This window comes from Macaca thibetana, chromosome 1, assembly GCF_024542745.1.
Source record: "Macaca thibetana thibetana isolate TM-01 chromosome 1, ASM2454274v1, whole genome shotgun sequence".
NCBI classification, from domain to species: domain Eukaryota; kingdom Metazoa; phylum Chordata; class Mammalia; order Primates; family Cercopithecidae; genus Macaca; species Macaca thibetana.
In genome coordinates, this window is record NC_065578.1 from 40,229,156 (window position 1) to 40,251,202 (window position 22,047).

The 22,047-nt window shown below is 39.2% G+C and overlaps 1 protein-coding gene across 13 annotated transcripts in view; it reads right to left on the minus strand.

The window, feature by feature from the left end:
- SCMH1 (Scm polycomb group protein homolog 1) overlaps positions 1 to 22,047 on the minus strand; it is a 221,711-nt gene that overhangs the window by 133,691 nt on the left and 65,973 nt on the right. For 5 of the 13 annotated variants that reach the window (XM_050798501.1, XM_050798428.1, XM_050798387.1 and 2 more), the window contains exons 3-5: positions 16,241 to 16,309; positions 15,760 to 15,783; positions 5,920 to 5,990 (exon numbers count right to left, since the gene is read on the minus strand). In XM_050798501.1, coding sequence (XP_050654458.1) covers positions 5,920 to 5,990; positions 15,760 to 15,783; positions 16,241 to 16,309 — 164 coding nt within the window. Of the gene's footprint in view, positions 1 to 5,919; positions 5,991 to 6,896; positions 7,040 to 13,884; positions 14,068 to 14,610; positions 14,818 to 15,759; positions 15,784 to 16,240; positions 16,310 to 22,047 lie in introns of those variants that run through there. The other 8 variants (XM_050798437.1, XM_050798408.1, XM_050798490.1 and 5 more) reach the window with 6 other exon arrangements.

Consider the following 22,047-nt stretch of genomic DNA (forward strand, 5'->3'; position numbering starts at 1 on the left):
TTGAAATTGAAGCCAACTTTGCATTCCTAGAATTAACCCCACTTGGTCATGATGAGTTATTCTTTTTACATATTGTTAAATTTTTTCCCTTCAATTTTACTTAAAATGTTTACATTTATTTTCATGTATGATATGGCTGCACAGTTTTCTTTTCTTTCAATGTCTTTGCTTGGTTTTGGTGTCAGAAATGTTTGCCTTCATAGAATGAGTTAGGAGACATCCTTTTCTGTTAAATTTTCTAGAAGAGTCAATACAGAATTCGTAATATTTTTTCCTTAAATGTTTGAAACACCAGTAAAGTTTCAAACATTAAAGGAAAAAATATTACGAATTCTGTATTGACTGGAATTTTCTTTGTGGAAAAGTTTTTAACTACAAATTCAATTTCTGTAACAGAAATAGTGCCATTCAGGTTTTCTCTCTTCTTGACTGAGCTTTGGTAATTTGTGTCATTCATGAAAGTTATCCATTTCATCTTAGTTGTCAGAGTAAAATGCATACATTTGTTCATAGTACTCCCTTAATTCTTTTATTATCTGCTGAATCTATAGTGAAGTCACTTCTCTGATTTCTTTTTCTCTCTCTCTTTTTTTTTTTTAGACAGGAACTCACTCTGTGACCCAGGCTGGAGCGCAGTGGTGTGATGATAGCTCACTGCAGCCTTGACCTCCTGAGCTCAAGCAATCCTCCTACCTCAGCCTCCCAAGTGGCTGAGACCACAGGCATGCATTACCATGCCCAGCTAATTAAAAAAACTTTTTAAAAATTTTCATAGAGATGGGTTCTCGCTATGTTGCCCAGGTTGGTCTTGATCTCCTAGGCTCATGTGATCCACCTGCATCAGCCTCTTAAAGTGTTGGGATTACAGCTGTGAGCCACTGTGCCCGGTCCTCTGTCATTTGTGATGTTGGTGATTTGTGTCTTCTTTTATTCTTGATTACTCTAGTTACAGGTTTATCACTTTTATTTGTCTTTGCAAAGAACCAGCTTTTGGTTTCAATGGCTTTTTCTCTATGTTTTTATTTCACTGATTTATACTCTAATCTTTATTACTTGCTTTTCTCTGCTTAATTTGAAATTAACTTGCTCTTTTTTTCTCCCTACTTTTCTAAAGTGGAAACTGAGGTCATTAATTGAGCTGCTTTAGCACCACCCCACAAATTCTGAAATGTTCTTTCATTTTCATTGAGTTGAAAATACTTTCTAATGTTTCTTTCAGTTTCTAAGTACTCATGGAGTATTTAAAAATGTGTTACTTAGTTTTCAAATACATGGAGATTTTCCAGATAACTTCCCACCATTGTTTTTTAATTTAATTTCCTTACAATCAGAGAACACACTTTTGTTGTTGTTTTTGAGACAGAGTCTCACTCTGTCACCCAGGCTAGAGTGCAGTGGCATGATTTGGCTCAGTGCAACCTCCACCTCCCGGGTTCAAGCCATTCTCCTGACTCAACCTCCCGAGTAGCCGGGATTACAGGTGCCACCACGCCTATTTTTTGTATTTTTAGTAGAGATGAGGTTTCACCATGTTGGCCAGGCTGGTCTTGAACTCCTGAGTTCAGATGATCTGCCTGCCTTGGCCTCCTAAAGTGCAGGGATTACAGGCACAAGCCACTGCACCTGGCCAGATAACATGTTTTGTATTGCTTAAATCCTCTTAAATTTCTCAAGCCCTAGAAAAAAGAAAGAAAGAAAAATTCTGAAGCCTCATTTAATGGTGCAGAATGTGGTCTATCATGATAAATGTTCTGCATGCACTTGGAAAGAATGTGTATTCTACATATGTTGGACAGTATTCTATATATGTCAGTTAGATCAAGTTAGTTCATAGTGTTGTTCAAATCCACCATATATTTGCTGATTTTTTTTCTCTACTTGTTCTTTTATTATATAGAAAGGAGTATTAAAAGTCTGACTATAGATAATTTTGGATTTATCTGTTTCTCCTACTAGTTCTATTGGTTTTTGCTTCATGTCAGGATTTGTCTGATTCCTTTATCATTATAAAATTAACTTCCTTAACCCTGTTAATATTATTTGGTTTGAAGTGTACTTTGATATTAATATAGCCATTTCACCTTTATTATGGCTAATGTCAGCATGGTATATCATCTTCATACATTTACTTTTAACCTATTTAAAGCATAATTTTTCCAATCATAGCAAGCTCAATAGTAAAGAAACATAAAACATGCATAAGTTTTTGAAGGCAGTATATAATTGGGTTTTGCTTTTTATCCAATTTGCCAATTTCCGCTTTTTAACATTTAGACCATTTATATTTGATTACTGATATAGCTGGGTTTAAATAAAACATCTTGCTATTTTTTCCCATTATTCTAGTGGTTGCATCAGAGTTTACAGTACAAACATCTTTAACTTACCAGTCTATCTTATCAAGTAAGATAGTACTACTTCATGCATGAGAACCTTGTAATATACCTAAGATTCCTCCCTTCCTGCCTTTGTGCTACTCTTATCATACATTTTACTTATATATATCATCCTCACAATATATGGGTTATTATTGTCTACACAATTACCTTTTACACAGATTTAAATAAGAAAACATCTTATATATCTAGGCTTATAATGACAATTTCCAGTGACCTTCATTTCTTTGTATAGATCTGTTATTTCATTTGATATCATTTTCTTCCAGCTTGATGAACCTCCTTTAACATTCTTGAGGTGTGAGTCTGTGAGTGATGAATTCCTTCAGCTTTTGTAAATCCAAAAATATCTTTATTTCTTTCACCTTTGTGTTTGAAAGACATCTTTGCTGGCTGCAGTAGTCCAAGTTGACAGGTTTTTTTTTTTTTTTAGTACTGTCAAGGTATTGTTCAATTTTGTTCTTGCTTATATTGTTTCTAACAAGAAATACAATTCTTACATTAGTTATCCTGTATATAAAGTGTCTTTTTTCTCTGGCTGCTGTTGAGTTTTCTCTATCAATGGTTTTATGCAATTTGATTATGATATGCCTCAGAGTAGTTTTCTTCTTATTATTCTTTGGGATTCCTTGAATTTCTTGATTCTGTGGACCTAGAGTTTTATTTTATTTATTTATTTATTTATCTATTTATTTATTTATTTTGAGATGGAGTTTCGCTCTGTAACCCAGGCTGGAGTGCAGTGGCACGATCTCAGCTCACTACAAGCTCTGTGTCCCAGGTTCACGTCATTCTCCTGCCTCAGCCTCTCAAGTAGCTGGGACTACAGCTGCCCACCACCACGCCCGGCTAATTTTCTTGTATTTTCAGTAGAGATGGGGTTTCACCATGTTAGTCAGGATGGTCTCAATCTCCTGACCTCACAATCTGCCCACCTTGGCCTCCCAAAGTGCTGGGATTACAGGCGTGAGCCACCGTGGCCGGCCGTTATTTTTAATTTTGGAAAAATTTTAGCCATTATTTCTTCAAATATTTTTTCTATCCCCCATCACTTCTCTCCTCTGGGGACTCCAATTACATGTCTATTTGGTCACTTGAAGTTATCCCATAGTTCACTGGTGCTCTTCTCATTTTTTCTAAATTCCTTTTTCTCTGTGTTTCATTTTGAATAGTTTCTATTGTTATGTTTACAAGTTTACTAATTTCTTCTGGCATTAATCCAATCTAGTGTATTTTTCATTTCCCACATAGTAGCCCAGTGAGTCTTTTCAATATTTTCCATGTCTCTGCTTAATATCTGAACATAACAAATATATTAAAATAATTATTTTAATGTGTTTGTCTGCTGTTCTATGATCTGTGTAGAGTCTGAGCCAGTTTCAATCAATTATTCCCTAGATGATTGGTTGCATTTTCCTGCCTCTTTGCATGCCTGGTAGTCTTTGATTGAAAGTTAGATCTGGTGAATTTTACCTGTTGGGTACTGGATACTCTTGCATTCCTGTAAATCTTCTTGGGCTTTGTTCCTCGATGCAGTTAAGTTACTTATAAAATAGTTTGATCCTCTTGAGTTTTACCTTTATGATTTGTCAGACTGGACTGAAGCAATGCTCAATAATATAAAGTTCAATGCTCAGTGTTAATTATTTTCCAATACTGAGCAAGACCTTCCTGAGTATTATACCCAATGCCCAATCAATTATGAGATGTTCTAGTCTAACTGGTGAGATCAGGAACTATTCGCAGCCCTGTGTGAGTGCCAGGTTCTATTCTTTTGAATCCTTTCAGATAGTTTTTTCCTTTGGCCTTAGGTAGTTTTCTCATATGCATGTATAAAATGGTAGTCTTTTCCTGGACCCTCTGAAGATCGCTGTGGTTTTGTGTGCAGCTTTCTCCTCTCTGATACTCCATCCTGTAAATTCTAGCCACGTTGATTTCTCTGGACTCTCATTTTTTTTTTCTTCCATTTCTTCCAATTAGGGAGTCTGCTGGGCTAAACATGAGTTCCCTTTCCCTGGGCCATGGTCTGGAAACTGTTAAGACAGCAAGCTAGAAAATCATAGAGGCAGCTCAACTCATTTGATCTAGAGATCACTATTTGGCTGCATGATTTTTAGTGACTTAAAAACCATTGTTGGCTGGGCCCAGTGGCTCACACCTGTAATCCCAGAACTTTGGGAGGCCAAGGTGGGTGGATCACCTGAAATCAGGAGCTGGAGAGCAGCCTGGCCAACACAATGAGACCCTGTCTCTACTAAAAATACAAAAATTAGCCAGGCATGTTGGTGTGTGCCTGTAGTCCCAGCTACTCAGGAGGCTGAGGCAGGAGAACTGCTTGAAGCCGGGAGGCAGAAGTTGCAGTGAGCCAAGATCACGACACTGCACTCCAACCTGGGTGAGAGAGTGAGACTGTCTCAAAACAAAACAAACCAAACCATTATTAACATACGCTGTCTTTTTAAAAAAATGGTTTCAGGTGGAAGTATAAATTCAGTCCCTTTCATTTCAAATGAGCAGAAGTCCCAAATTTGTATTTCTACTTAGAAAACAGACAAAATTCTATGGCCAGGCATGGTGGCTCATGCCTGTAATCCCAGCACTTTGGGAGGCCGAGGCGGGCGGATCATGAGGTCAGGAGATCAAGATCATCCTGGTTAACATGGTGAAACCCCGTCTCTATTAAAAATATAAAAAATTAGCTGGGCATGGTGGCGGGCGTCTATAGTCCCAGCTACTCTGGAGGCTGAGGCAGAAGAATGGCGTGAACCCAGGAGGCGGAGCTTGCATCGAGCCGAGATTGCGCCATTGCACTCCAGTCTGGGTGACAGAGCAAGACTCCATCTCAGAAAAAAAGAAAAGAAAAAGAAAACAGACAAAATTCAAACTCAACCCAAAATGTTGACAGTGTGAGGAAATAACCTTTGAGTACTAAAGGAAAAGATTGTAGGTAACTTCCTGATGTTTAGCTTTGTTTAGCACCAGAACACTTCTTTGCTTATCAGCCATATCATACACTGATACAGTCAATACCATCTGTGCATTGTCTGGGTTACTTAATCCTTGTGGGAAACTCTTGATGACCTCTGATGAGCTCCTGAAATGCTTCACTGAGTGGGACTCAGTGTCAACATTCTTGTAGAAAGATAAGATTGTGACAGGAGTGCTGAGTACAGAGAAAGAAATACTGCTCCATTTTCAACAATGTCTATGGACTATAACTCTCTTTCCTGTCTGAATTAAGAGCTCTAGTAAAAATCAGCAGCTGTTTTCAGTAACACAGAATATCCTCAAGGAGGTAAAGAAGGAGGCAAGGGTGTTACTTGGGATGAAGATGGGAAGAATGTCTGCTGCCAAAACTCACAGTGACCAAATTTCACTTATTGAGCTGTGTTCTTCCCATAGAAGTTTATTCTGGGGCCCTGAGGTAAGAAGCCCAAGGGCTTCCACCTCCTGTTTTGATTGTCTAAAAACCATTAAAAAATGACTTATCTTCCACCTACTAAAGATGTTGAAAATCAATTACCTGCTTGAAGCAATGGACAGGCGCTGGGACTGAACATGTTTCTTTTAGGTATTTGTCCCAGGTAAAATGACCTGTAAAGGAAATAGAAATCTATATCACAGTCAACTTCCTAAAAAAAATGTTTTCAGGATATAATCTACACTAAACAGTAAGCTATTTGTGGACTGGTTTTGAGCATAAAAAACATATTTTTTTCCTGTTTGAGCTCAAAGGAGTATTAAGGGGAAGAATCTAAGTGACCTGAGCAGATGTTTTAGATTCATGTTTTAAAATAATGGTCTAAAGATGGCTTAGGGTGTTCTTTATGCTCATTCCTAAAGTGATCCAAAATGCCAAAGCAAGATATATCAGTAGTACTTCAAAGAACTGCCCAGGAAGCTCATGGAAAACAGAATAGAAGAAGCAGAAAGTGGGTGGGGAGATTCCTTTTGAACACTCTCTCAGAAAGGTCCCTCATTGCTGTCAAGTGGCAGCTTTTAACACCCAATATGGTTGGATTCCAGCATCTCAGCTCAGGAAGAATGAAGAAAAGGCTGTCTAGAGACAAGGGGCGAGATGATTTGAGGGGAGGGGAAGCCACATGAGTGAGATTATAGTTGAAACCTCACTCGAAAAACTGGCTCTCACCTACCCTTACTGCACCCCCACCCTAGCCACAGTGTCTTGCTCTGGGGTACAAAGTGACAAAGATCTGTTAATTTAGAGCAAAGTAGGACCTGGGAAGCATGTCTGATGACAGTAAATAAGAACAAGCTGGGGAGTCTGTAGAATCGTTTAGCCTCTTGAACTGGCCTTACACCCTCTCAAAGTTTGAAGAATACTGTCCTAGATAAACAATCTTCAAGGTGACACTGTGCTGGGGCAAGGGAAAACATATTAAGGTAGGCCATTAGATATGGATCTCATTGGATCACTAAAGATTATCAAATTCTTTATTTAAAGGTTAAACCAATTACCAGTCTCCCCCTAATACCCACCTAGAGGTGACCCCATGATGGAGCAGGGAAGGTCCCAGAGAATCTCACAAGCTAAAACACTGTAGCAAACCAGCATTTCTTGAAGCTTCCTCTGTAGTGGAGCAGCACAGAGCCCCTTTGGGCCATGCAAAAAGCACTAGATGCTGGGAATAAAAATGAGTCACTGAATGATGACATCTAAATCACTCCAAAGATGATGCCAAGACTTTACACTCTATTTATTTTATAGCTTCTGTTTTATAACTGGTTCCTTTCCCACTATCTTTAACTAAGTCAAATAGATTTGGCCAGAAATCACAGTCAGTTCTGAACTATTTCATGAACTGGCTGATGATTAATCATCATGACTAGACAGTTAGTCTATAGGGCAAATGAGATGACTCTTTTCTGAAGTCAAGGTTTAAAGACGTTATCAGAATTTAATGAAGAGTTTGCTCCTAGTTGACAGGGCCCTAAAGCAAGGACTGAATACATTTCATCACTGTTTGCTGTTAGAAAAATAAAACATTACAATTTATTATTCCATCCTTACAAATGAAAGATTAAATCAAATAGCAAGTTTTGGATTTCCCTGGATTGAGAATCTTCAACTCTGGCATCTAGAGCAGCACTGTCCAGTAAAACTTTCTGTGCTGACTAAAATGTTCTGTATCTGTGCTAGCCAATAAGGTGGCCACCAGCCACATAACTACTGGACACTTGAAATGTGGGTAGTGTAAGAAACTAAATTTTATTAATTTTAATTAATTTAAATTTAAATCTCCACATGTAACTAATAGTTACTGTATTAGGAAGCACAGACCAAGAATTTTGGTCAGTCCTGGGTAACTGCTTATATTAGCGTAAGTTCTGAGTAAAAGCACCCAAGAGACTTTGGTCTTAAGAATAATGGTAGCATCGGGTACCACAGTAATTAGGGTATTAATTACAGTTCTCCATTTTACATATCAACCATGGTAATCAATCCCTATTCTGTAATGTACATAGGCTAGAAACCTCAGCCCTTTTACCACTTAGGAAACATTCTATTACTAACTGAATGAAAAGGAACCTCTGTTTAAAGTAGTTCACCCACTGTGATGGCTGGCTGGCTTGAACCATACCTAGAGGGTATTTTCCTTTTATTTGACTTCTTGGGCTACCTAAGATTTAGTTCCTTATTATCAGGTGAATTGCAAAATAAGGTAATTTTTATGACTTAGTAAGAATGTTTGGACACCTATTGTAATGCCCATGATGAAGCCAGACATAATATGTCTGCCATATCTCCAAGCACTAAAGTAACCACAAAAGAAATAGGACAGGCACCAAGGTATAGATCCAGAGTTAGCAAGCTTTCCATTAAAGACAATATAATAAAAATTTTATGCTTTCTAGGCCATACAGTCTATGTCATAGCTACTCAGCTCCACTACTCCAGTGTGAAAGCAGCCACAGACAATCTGTGCATAAATTAGCATAGCTGTTCCACTCAAACTTTATTTACACAAACAGGCAGAGGGCTGAATTTGACCTCCCAACAGTAGTTTGCCAGACCTCTGGTATAAATCATTGACTCTCATGTGATACTTATAGTCTCATTTCTTTTTTTTTTTTTTGAGACGGAGTCTTGCTCTGTCACCCAGGCTGGAGTGCAGTGGCCGGATCTCAGCTCACTGCAAGCTCTGCCTCCCGGGTTTACGCCATTCTCCTGCCTCAGCCTCCCGAGTAGCTGGGACTACAGGCGCCCGCCACCTCGCCCGGCTATTTTTTTGTATTTTATTTTAGTAGAGACGGGGTTTCACCGTGTTAGCCGGGATCGTCTCTCGATCTCCTGACCTCGTGATCCGCCCGTCTCGGCCTCCCAAAGTGCTGGGATTACAGGCTTGAGCCACCGCGCCCGGCCTAGTCTCATTTCTTTAAACAAAATTCTGGGCCCCACCTTCAGAAGTTCTCATTTAGTAGGCTCCAAGTGTGGCCTGAGAACATGTATTTTCCAAGGCTCCCTAGGTAATTTGGATTAACATCTGTGACTAAGAACTACTACTGGTGTAGTTTAAATAATGTAATATTGGGAGTTTGAGGATGTTGATAAAAGTCTTGTTTCTACAGCTAACTATCTTGGGTAAATTATTTAATCCTTCCAAGCCTCAGTTTACTCATCTGAAAAATGAAGACGATATCTGTCTTACAAGATTGTACACAGATTCTTCATTCAATAAATATTTAAACTTCTCCAAGTACAAAGAACTGTGTTAAATGTTAGGGGAACAAGGTATGACATGATTTCTCAATTCATGGAGCTTTCAGTCTAGAGATAAACAGGGACATTAATAAACATAACACAAGTAATCTGTTATGATAATGATAAAGTTAACGAGGTAGTACAGGTTGTCTTGAAAATGCAGAACATGAAAACCTCGTTCATGCTTGGGCTCAGAGATTACTGTGAAAATTAATATTAACTAACAAAGGTATAATGTTTTATAATTTAAACATATAAAATTTGAGTATTTTCAATTATTCCAACATTATAATTCAAAATTATAATTCAAAATATTCAAACAGTATAATTTGAATGTTTTCAATTATTCATTCAACAGATATTTAACTATCCTCTATGTGCCCGGCAATATGACAGGGGTCCCTGCCCTCATTTACTTGCCGGTGTATGATGAGACACAGCTAACACATAATAAATAAACAAGACAGTAAGTGAAAAGAACTTTATTTTTTTATTTTATTTTATTTTATTTTTTTTTTTGTTGAGACAGAGTCTCGCTCTGCCGCCCAGGCTGGAGTGCAGTGGCCGGATCTCAGCTCACTGCAAGCTCCGCCTCCCGGGTTCACGCCATTCTCCTGCCTCAGCCTCCCGAGTAGCTGGGACTATAGGCGCCCGCCACCTCGCCCGGCTAGTTTTTTGTATTTTTAAAGTAGAGACGGGGTTTCACCATGTCAGCCAGGATGGTCTCGATCTCCTGACCTCGTGATCCGCCCGTCTCGGCCTCCCAAAGTGCTGGGATTACAGGCTTGAGCCACCGCGCCCGGCCCCGTGAAAAGAACTTGAAGGGAATAAAATGAGGTGATGCGATAGAGACTGGGAGCTATCTTAGTAAAGTTACGGACAGATACTCTTCAGAGGAAATGTCTGAGCTAAGACTTCACAGATGAGAAAAAGTCAGCCATCTCCTTTACTAAATAATGCTTATAAAAGTGTTTTTATAAACTCTGATGCATACCACATGATGTTTACATTTATTATTAAAAAAGAAAAAAAGGTCCCTGCCCTGAAGGGACTTAAAAATGGCATTAACGTACCTTGGCCCATAAAATATAAAGCACAAGAGATCACCTAGTTAAATGCATGAATCACTTTCTCTAATTTCATTCATTCAGCAAATATTTACTGAATACCTACTATATGTTAAGCCTGGTTCTAGGCACTGGTGATATATAGCAAAATACAGTGCAACCGAAGTCTCTGCCCACATGGAGCTTACATTCTAACGGGAAAGACAGACAATAAACAAACAAACAAACAAATACGTCAGCTGGTCCAGACGGTAACAGAGACACCACATTAATTATACAATTCCTGGCTATTTTGAAATTTAAAAAAATAAAAGTAAGAGGTAAAAAAGGTGTGCTATTTTAGGCAGGGCAGTCAAAAAAGGCATCTTGATAAGGTGATATAAAAGTTGAGATTTGGGCCGGGTGTGGTGGCTGACTCCTGTAATCCCAGCACTTTGGAAGGCCGAGGTGGGCAGATCACCTGAGGTCAGGAGTTCAAGACCAGCCTGGCCAACATGGGGAAACCTTGTCTCTACTAAAAGAAATACAAAAATTAGCTGGGCGTGGTGCCAGGCACCTGTAAATCCCAGCTACTTGGGAGGCTAAGGCAGGAGAACTGCTTGAACCTGGGAGGTGGAGGTTGCGATGAGCTGCGATCGCGCCACTGCACTCTAGCCTAGGCGACAGAGCGAGACTCCGTCTCAAAAAAAAAAAAAAAGTTGAGATTTGAATGGTCCTTTCAGCCTCTGCTTAAATACTTCCAATCATGCGACACTCATTATTTAGCTATTACTCAACAGTACAAATGGACAGACTACTCTTTATAGTCAGCCAACATCTGCCTTCTAACCTCTACTGATCCTAGATATATCTAATCTCTATGTCCCAAATCCCTCGACTGCTCCTCATTTGACAGGCTGGTTACTCGTGTCTGGCTACTGTTCTGGCCACATTCCTTTAAAAGAACTCCACTTTGTTCAACCTAAATGTGAACCCAAATTCCTAAAAGCAATTAAGGATAATCAATGTCTTTAGATCAGAAATTCCACTCCACTAACACCGTATAAATAGTGTTCTATGTACCAAAGTTTAAATAACAATATATTTGTTAGATGCCACTGATGGTAATTTAAGTGTCTTTATTTTATTTTGAGACATGGTCTTGCCTTGAGTCAGTGTCAGGCTACAGTACAGTGGTGTGAACACAGCTAATTGCAGCCTCGACCTCCTGGGCTCAAGCGATCCTCTCATCTCAGCCTCCCTAGTAGCTGGGACTACAGGTGTGTGCCACCATGCCTAGCTAATTTTTGCATTTTTTGTAGAGACAGGGCTATGCCAAGTTGCCCAGCCTGTTCTTGAACTCCTGAGTTCAAGCGATCTACCTGCCTCGGCTGCCCAAAGTGCTGGGATTACAGGTATGAGTCACAGATTTGGGATTTGTCCTAAGGGTGAGATTTGTCCTAAGGGTGGGACTAATGGACAAAGAGCGTGCACAGTTTAGATTTTGATACAACATATATATTGCTGAAATATCCTCTAGAAAGAATATACTGATTTTTTTTTTTTTTTTTTTTTTCTTTGAGACAGGGTTTCCCTGTGGAGTCCAGGCTAGTCACAAACTCCTAGACTTGTCCTCCTCCTGCCTTGGACTCCCACACTGTGGGGATTACAAGTATAAGCCAAATTTTTTTTGTTTTGTTTTGTTTTGTTTTGTTTTTGAGACAAAGTCTCACTCAGATACCCAGGATGGAGTGTGGTGGCGCAATCATACCTCACTGTAACTCCGATCAGGACTCAAGCAACCCTCCGTGCTCAGTTTCCAGAGTAGCTGGGACTACAGGTGTGCGTCAGAATGCTTGGCTAATTCTTTTCTTTTTAGTAGAGACAAGGTCTCACTACATTGCCCAGACTCAATTTCTATTCCTACCAAAAGTACACAAGTGTGTTTACCACATATTTGCTAAAACTGTGTTTTAACAATTTCTATAATTTTGACAAATCTTATCAGTGAAAAAATAAAATAATATTATAATTTTATTTGTAATTTTTGATTACTAATAAAGTCAAAGATCTCTTTAGGCTTATCAGCCAGTTTGTATTTTAGTTAGCCATTTTTATGCTGAGATATTCTTTTGTTTTCTCACAGACTCTAGGAGTTCTTTGTAGATTCAGGAAAAGTCACTAGAAGAATTTTTACTTAATAGAAATAAAGCATCTAGAAAAGGTGTTCTTTCCACTGTAACACAGGTCCCTCTGAAAAGACACAGACTTTCAGGCAACAGAAAGAGAGGCTTAGATAAGGAAGAGAAATCAGAGGTGTTTTGGAGGGTCCAGGCAGATATCCTGATACGAGAAACGTCTGGATGTGGGAGGCTTCACAGATGTAGAATCTTAACATTCAAGCTACCAAGTACGTTAGTGTTTCCTAAAACTCATGGCTTTCTTGGTCCCATATCTTTGCTCATGTTACTCACACTGAGTGACTAAAGCTCAGCAAAAATTGTACATTTTCTGTCAGAAGGCTTTGCAGAGAAAGGCTGGACAAATTCTACCATTTCCCTATCTCCTATATAATCATAATTATTTATGTAAGTTCTTTATGGATGGGGGCTCATATTCATTTTAAAAATATTTAAATGTTTAACACAGTGCCTGAAATTTAATAGAGGCTCAATATGAGTTTCTGAGTGAATGAAAAGAAGCACGCAAGTAATAATCCTATTCTTTCTTGGATTAATAAAATAATACCTGGGATATAGTTCTGAAAACTATACTCTGAGAGAGAGCAAATCTGAGTTTAAATGATTACCTAGTGATGGTAAACAGACCCAAAACCATGTCATCTGAGGACCAGGTGAAGGAACATGAACAATTAGCATGAGTAAAAAAGTGAAGTCTCAGAGCCATCCCCCATCCATCCAACAAATATTGATAGTGTGTGTCAAAGCACTGTGCTGGGTGCTGGACACATAACTGTGATCAAAATATCATCCTTGACCTCACACAGTTTCAGTCTAGTGACAGACAGAGAATCTAGTGAGGGACAGAGACTAAACAGTCACCACTAAGATAATATGATAAGTGCTATACTGGAGAGACAGAGGGTGCTATAGGAGCACCCAGAGTGCTTGTGGAAGCTTACCAAAGGAAGAAAGCTCTAGGCTTCTAAGCTAAAGTGTAAAAGGATAAGCAGGAGTCAAAGAAAAAGGAAACACTTTTTGTTTGTTTCAGACAGAAAGAAAGGCATTATAAAGGCTCAGACATGAGAAAAAGCAGTTCTAAAAGCAGATCTTTTGGTATGGCTGCTGGGTAGAGTTTAAAGAAAAAGTAGTTTAGAAAAAAGGTTACAGATAACGGCAGTGTTCAGGCATTAGAGAGCCCAATATACTGTATTACTGAGAAGAGGAAGCATTCAAGGTTTTGGGGTGAAGTCATTCTGGCTGTAAAGAATGGGCAGGAGGGGGATAGGGCTGGAGGCAAAAAGACCAGTTAGGAAGTTGTTTTAATAATCTAGGTGTGAGATGACTGTGGCTTCAACTATTAAAGTGGCAGGGTGGCAATGAGAAGGCAGTCCCTAGAGCTTCTTTCTAGAAACCAGGGTAAGTGAAAAATATGCTAACCCTGTTTCAAATGGCCAGAAAGTTAGAGGGATGACTAACAGAAATTACAAAAAGCAAATTTTGGCCCAATAAATATGTCTAAATATGAAATGAATTACCTGAGGAGCTTCTAGGTTCTCAACAACTTGAGGAGTTCAAGGTAAGACATTTTACAAAAAATTCAAAATGTTGAATTTTAAATGCTGGGCAAGAATACATTATTTTGTGGTCTTTTCCAACTTTGAGATTCCACAGATCTACTGAATTTTGTTTCAGTTTGCTATTTGGAGCTGCTCCTTATGCTAGATGGTAAAAACGAAATATGCAGGATTAACTTATATATCAGAGGATATGCCTATGCAACCAATGCTCTAGGAAAAATACACTTTCAAATTTTAACATCTTTTAGTAACTGATATACTCTATGTCAAATCGAGTACCCACATTTCACAACTCCCCATCAACAGTTTACAATATGCCTTAAGCTGTCACTGAGTTACAATTGTTATTATCATTCATATTAGCTACAAAACCAAAAACAGCAGCTATCACTGTCTTCCATTTGCCTGTACCACGCCAGACTACGTCCAATATCTCCTGTGTTCATTATAACCTGCAAAGTAGTTTTATTCCCATTTTAAAGATGAGGAAATAGGCTTAGAAAGATTAAGTAATTTGCCTGAAGTCACAAAACTGGTAAGTGAGAATAGGAATTTGAACCAAGGCCTGTCTGACTCCTATGTCCATGTTTTTTCTACCACACATCAGTACCTTAAAAAGCTTGAGGAAAGTTTTAAAGAATAATAAAAAATAACTATCATTTATCAAGTGCCAGGCACCTTTACCTGCATTATTTCATTTCATTCATTTCTTCAGCTCACATTCATAGAATGCTTCACTTCAAAGAATGTCAGAAGATTTGACTTAGAGTAAAGTCTGAGTATAGCCGCTGAACAGAATGAAAATCATAATAATCCTCCAAAGTTGAAAAGTATTTGAGAGTTTTTAAGATGTTTTCACATCCATTAGCTCATGTAATCTTCTTTACAACCCTGTGAAGTAGGCAGAATGGGATTATTATCCCCATTTTACAAATAAGAAAACTAAGGATCAGAGTCACAAAGTTACTAAGTGGCAGAACTGGCTCTCAAAAAGCCTAGGAGTTCTGACTCCTAGTCTAGTGTTCTACTACTTCATGTTATCTTCTGTGTCATTGGGCAATGCAAAGTAATATGTTGCAGGGAAGAAAGGCAAGAGGAGGCAAACAGACAATGATAATAATAGAGCTAAATATATATCAAGTTGTAACAAAATATATCAAAATAATTTGAACAAAAATTGATAAAGGTATCTGGATATCAAAATCTATGCAACATATAAAAGGATTTTAAAGGATTCTAAGATGTTAAGACTGATGTTTATGCAGGAACTCTGATTGAGAAGTATTAGAACTAGTTTTATTACTCAAATCTCAGTCCTGAAGTACACCAACCAGGGAGGAAAGCCAAATGCAATTATCGGTCTGACTTCTTACTTGATAATATTTTAATATTTCAGTTTTTATTTGTGAATAAAGTTAGAAAATGTTTAGGTTTAGTTTCAGTTCAATTTACCTTACAAGTATTTTTTGGGGGGGAAAAATCCCACCAAACACTGATTTATGGATGGCAGGGGTTTGTTTTAGTTCTGGATTCAGTAAATTAAGATGGTACTTCCAGTTTGGTTCAGTTCCTGTTCTTCCCTATACCCTATGTAATTAACCACCTTCCCTCCCTTCTTGTTAGCTTGGTCTGTGGCCTACTGATAAGCAGGACTTGATGTGACAGCTGAGATGAAGTACATGGGATAATTAGGCAGACAAGAGCACAGGATTCACTGGTTTCTGAGACAGAGACACATGGAATTCTTTTCCTAGTTGGTTAAAACTGGTTATAATCTAATCCCTGGTTTACCAATTACCCTTATTTAACAGAAACACAAGAAAAATAGCTTACCTAGCTCCAGGATGTCAGCAGTTTCTAGTAAAGAAAAAAATGTTGGAGCATAAGTCATTAAGACAAACAACCAATATGATGGAAGGTGAAATTCTGGGGTAAAACAGGAAATTGAGCATTTGTCTAGTTCAGTTATCTTATCCTAAAAGACACTGAGATTCTTAGTAGTCATTGTGGAAGCACACCACCCAATTTTGCCTATTCCCAAGCCTATAAAAACTATAGAAAACCAGAGAGGCTAAGCAACTGTGCCTAAAACTATGAAGCTAATTTGGCATTACCTATACTCAGAATCTAGGTTTCCTATTTCCAGCTAAAACAAAGTATATTGCTTATGACCAATATCTCTGTAAACTGCAATATTTCCTTCTGATATAACAAGTGAGTTACTTGTAACTCAGACCTCTAAGAACAAAGGTTTTATGGGAGAAGATGTTGAGTAAAATTTTTCCACACCAAACGGAGTTTTTTCCCCCCTTACCTTGATATTGGGATGCAGACTCTGATAGGTGACCATATTTGTGTTTTCTAACATCATTCCAGTCTATCACTGCAGGGGGAGAGAAAAATAGTCATGTGGAAAGAAAATATAAGATTAAATACTTTTCCAATTTGGCAGTATGTATTAACAGTTTTTAATATAGTAATCCACTTCTGAGAATCTATGCTAGGGAAAAATACTCCAAAACACAAGAAAAAGGTTTCATGTAAAAAGCTTTAGCATTGTTTATAATAACAAAAAAGGAACACCTAAATCTTCAAAATAGAAGACTGATTAAGATTTGATAATACAAACACTTGACAAAGTATGTTGAAGCTATTAAATTTTTACAAAGGCTAAAGAACAAATGGGAAAATGTTTATGTTACAATGTTATTAGGTAAAATATGGGAACAATATTTTATATTCATGGAATGATCACAATTATTTTAAACACTAAAAACAAATAGCACCCCAGTTATGGGCTCAACTGTATCCTCCAAAACTTCATGCTAAAGTCCCCACTCCGCAGCACCACAGAATGTAACTGTATTTGTGATGGCAGCGGTGGGCCATCTGGAGCAGCTGCTGTCATCATGCCGGCTGCAGCAGAGAGGCACAGCTGGGAATGCACGCTCCATGGAGCCGGTGGGAGCCTGGGAGCAGGCAGGAGTCCCGCCATTCTGGGCACAGCTGCAGCCACCCAAACCGAGGCTGCAAACCCAGACCTCCTGCTCCATGGAACAGGAAGGAGCCCTGCCCCGACGGGCACAGCTGCAGCCCCCCAAATGTGGCTGCAGACCCAGGTACCCCTGCACTCTTGGGGGTCCAGGAAGGACCCCTCTGCCCTCGCAGGATCAGAAGTGCCTGCTCCCCTTGCCTGGCTTCTCCCTGCTGTTGGCACCCGCTCTGATCTTGGAGCAAAGTCAGGGCGGAGCCTGGGTGCTATGAATGGCAGCAGGAGGCAGATAGATTCCTAAGCAGAAAAGGGCGGATCCCTGGTGAGGCCCACCTTCAGGCCAGGGAGGGTCTGAAGGCTGGGGGCTGAACTGCCAGTCCTGCAGACTGGAGTGGGGACTTGTGGTGCCTTTTCCAGGCCTGCCCATGGCCACCCACAGACCAATGGGCACACGCTTCCTCACCTCTGGGGTCCATAAAAACCCTAGGAACAGCCAGAGCAGAGCAGAGGAGGAGCCACCCATTCTAGGGCCTCCTCTTTGCTGAGAGCTACAGAAATGACGTGACAACCTGCCTGCAGAGAGGAGCCACCCACTCTAGGGCCTCCTCTCTGCAGAGAACTGCAGATGATGGGATGACCAGCTGCAGAGAGGAGCCACCGTCTCTGCTGAGAACTGAGTGAACACTTGTTGGGACAACCTACCTGCAGAGAGGAGCTATCCTTTCTGCTAGGGCTGAACACTCACTGGGACATCCTGGCACTGTGGGTCATCTCTGAGCTGTTCTATTGCTCAATACAGCTCCTCTTCATCTTGCTCACCCTCAACTTGTCTGCATATCTCCTTCTTCCTGGTTGCAGGACAAGAACTCAGGACCTGCTGAATGGCGTGGCTAAAAGAGCTGCTGTAACACCAACAGGGCTGAAACATGCCCCCTGCTTGCCGCAGTTTGGGCAAAGAGAAGGAGGGAAGAGCTGCAGCCCTTTGGGGAGCCCAGACCTGGGAGCTTCTGGAGCCAGGGCTGTGACTCCCACTTTGGGGCCCTGTGGTTCCTCCAAGCTTTTGGGCGCTACTGCATTCCCCAGTGCCAGCCAGGGAAGCTGCTTGTGGTGCGCCTGGTCCAGCTGCAGCCTCACAGAGAGCTGCTGACACCTGGAGCTGCCCACCTTGTGGCAGGAGCTGGTGTGTCTGACTGCGCAGTAGATGGACCCCAAGCTCGCTCATACACACTCCTCACCACTCCATGCCTAACTCAAGTCTCTCTTGGAGGCGAGGGATCCAGGCTGATAGTGTAAGCAGCCTGCCAGGCCAAGTGAGTGGAACAAGCCCAGTGGGCCCAAGCAAAACTCAGGCAAAGGCACCACTGGCCACAGGTTTCTGACCAGAAAAGCAACACTCCTAGGACCCCACAATATTTGGAGAAAGGGTCTTTAAAGAGATAATTAAATTAAAATGAGGTCACTAAGGTGGTCACTAATTCAGCATGACTGGTGTTATCATAAGAAGAGAAAGTTTGGACACAGGTACAGAGAAAAGATCATGTAATTAACACAGGGAGAAGCCTCAGAAGGTAAGGAGTGAGGCCTCAGAAGAAAGAAATCAACCTTGCCAATGCCTTGATCTTAGACTTCTAGCCTTCAGAATTGTGAGGAAATAAATTTCTGTTGTTTAAGCCACCTAGTCCATGATATTTGTTACAAGCAGCCCTGGAAACTTATGCAACTGCGGAAATTATCATTAGAAAAAATATATAAGTAAACACAGCAAATATAAACAACTGGTTATCTTTGGGTGGTAGTACTGGGTTCCCTGACACCGTCCCCACTTTCTGTTTTATAATCTTATATATTTTCAAATTTTCCATAAAGAGGATACATTACTCATATAAGGAGAATATATTTTCCTCAGTTGAAAATTTAGATTCATCTACTGACCCTACTACTTTCTCACCATCAATCACCTATCATGTCTTTACTTAACTTCTTGTTCAGCTCCGACTCCATGGTCCTCACTAACATCATTGTCTGGCAAACACTCTTAATTCCTTCCCATCTCTTTTTTGTCAAACGTACCTACTAAAGGCTCAATCCTAAATCTGGTTAAAGCCACGTATCGACCTATACTGTGCCTACCCCAGCAGCTCACCAGTGCTGAAGAAAAACAAATGCAAGCTTATTGGTCTCATTTTAAACTCATAGCTATAATTCTCAAATGCCACTTTACACCGCCCAGAAATAATCATACCACATTTCTACACTACTTTTCCATTTTCTAAAAAAAAAAAAAAAAAAAAAAAAAAAATTCGTATCTTTCTCTCTCTCCTCAAACTCCAAATATACTCTCCCCAACTTCACTCTCAGGGAATTCAGGATTCATTGAGAAAACAGAAGTAAGAGTAAGCCCTTCCACTCATTTCATGACGGTAGAGACTTGATCTTGTTTAGTGGTGAATCCCCAGTATGTAGTATAGTAACAGGGACTCATTAAATGTTTGGTGAATAAATTACCTATTCATTCATGGTTTTTTCTGACTTCTCTCCTGTTACTGTGGATGAAGTGTCTGTTTTTATCAAAAGCCAACCCTCCATATTAGCTGCAGGTCCCATAGTCTCTCATCCTCTCAAAAACTTTGCAAGTATCCCCCCGTCTTTTTTTTTTTTTTTTTTTTTTTTTTGCTATTCTTTGTAATTGGTCAACAATAATTTTACATATTTTTGGGGTATAAAGTGATGTTTCAATACAAATACACATTGTGGAATGATCGAACCAGAGTACAGCAATTAGTATATCCATCACTTCAGATATTTATAATTTCTTTGTGGTGAGAACATTTAAAATTCTCTCTTTAGCTATTTTGAAATATATAATACATTATTATTAACTACAGTCAACATGCTCTGCAATAGAACACCAGAACTACTCCTCCTATCTAACTATAACTTTCTACCTGTTGACCAATGTATCTCCCTTTTATCTATACTCACCCCTACCCTCCCAGCCTCTGGTTATCACCATTCTACTCTCTACTTCTATAAGTTAGACTTTTTTTAGATTCTACATGTGAGATTATATGATATTTGTTGTTCTGTGCCTGACTTCAACATTACATCCTCTAGGTTCATCCACTTTGCCAAAAATGACAGAATTTCCATTTTTTAAGGCAGAATGTATTCCACTGTGTATATACACCACATTTTAAAATCCATTCATATATTGATGGACACTTAAATTATTCCCATATCTTGGCTACTGTGAATAGTGCTGCAATGAATACAGGCATGCAGATGAAGCTATCCCTTCAACATACTGATTTCATTGCCTTTGGGGATATAGCCAGTAGTGGGATTGATGAATCATATGGTATTTCTATTTTGTGTTTTGAGGAACCTCCATCCTGTTTTTCAAAATAGCTGTACTAATTTGTGATATCCACAACAGTGTATAAAGGTTCCTTTTTCTTGTAATCCTTGTCAATATTTATCTTTCATCTTTTTGATAACAGCCAACATAACAGGTGTTGGCTGTAGGGTATCTCACTGTGGTTTTCATTTGCATTTCTCTGATGATTAGAGATGTTGGACTTTTTTTTTCATATATCTGTTGCCCATTTATATGTTTTCTTTTGAAAAATATCTATTCAAGTTCTTTGCTTATTTTTAACAGGGCTGTTTTCTTGTTACTGAGTAGTTTGAGTTCCTAGTATATTTCAGATATTAGTCCCTTCTCCAGTGTATGATTTGCAAATATTTTCTCCCAATCTGTGGGTTGTCTCTTCACTCTATTATTTCCTTTTCTGTGCAGTAGCTTTTCACTTGAATGCAATTCCATTTGTCTATTTTTGCTTTTATTGTTTATGCTTTTGAGTTCAAATCAGAGAAATCTCTGTCCAGACCTCTAGCAGTTTTATAGTTTCAGTTTCATAGTTTCAAGTCTTTAATCCATTTTGAGTTGATTCTTGTATGAGGGGTGAGATAAAGATCCACTTTCATTCTTCTGTTTGTGGATATCCAGTTTTCCCAATACCACTTTTTGAACAGATTTTCCTTTCCCCAATGTGTGTTCCTGTCAAAAAGCAATTGACTGTAGATGCACGGGTTTATTTCTGGGCTCTCTGTCCTATTTCATCAGTAGATTTGTCTGTTTTTATGCCAGCACCATGCTTTTTTGATTACTATAGCTTTGTAATAAACTTTGTAATACAGTAATGTGATGTCTCCAGCTTTGCTCTTTTTGGTCAAGATTGTTTGACTATTTGGGATCTTTTGTGGCTCTACATTAATTTTAGCATTGTTTTTTCTCCTTCTGTGAAGAATGACATTAGAATATTGATGGTGGTTGCATTAAATCTGTAGATTTCTTCTGGTGGTATAAATATTTTCACAATATTAATTTTTTCCATCCATAAACACTAGATATCTTTCCACTTATTTGTGATATCCTTAATTTCCTTTATCAGTGCCTTACAGTTTTCAGCGTATAGATCTTTCATTTCCTTGGTTAAAGTTACTTCTATGTATTTTACTTAGAAGTAAGTGGTATTGTAATATGACCCAGCCATCCCATTACTGGGTATATACCCAAAGGATTATAAATCATGCTGCTATAAAGACACACGCACACGTATGTTCATTGCGGCACTATTCACAATAGCAAAGACTTGGAATCAACCTAAATGTCCATCAGTGACAGACTGGATTAAGAAAATGTGGCACATATACACCATGGACTACTATGCAGCTATAAAAAAGGATGAGTTTGTGTCCTTTGTAGGGACATGGATGCAGCTGGAAACCATCATTCTCAGCAAACTATCACAAGAACAGAAAACCAAACACCGCATGTTCTCACTCATAGATGGGAACTGAACAATGAGATCATTTGGACTCGGGAAGGGGAACATCACACACCAGGGCCTATTATAGGGAGGGGGGAGAGGGGAGGGATTGCATTGAGAGTTATACCTGATGTAAATGACGCGTTGATGGGTGCTGACGAGTTGATGGGTGCAGCACACCAACATGGCGCAAGTATACATATGTAACAAACTTGCACGTTATGCACATGTACCCTAGAACTTAAAGTATAATAATAAAAAAAAGAAAAAAAAAAAGTAGTAAGTGGTATTGTAAAT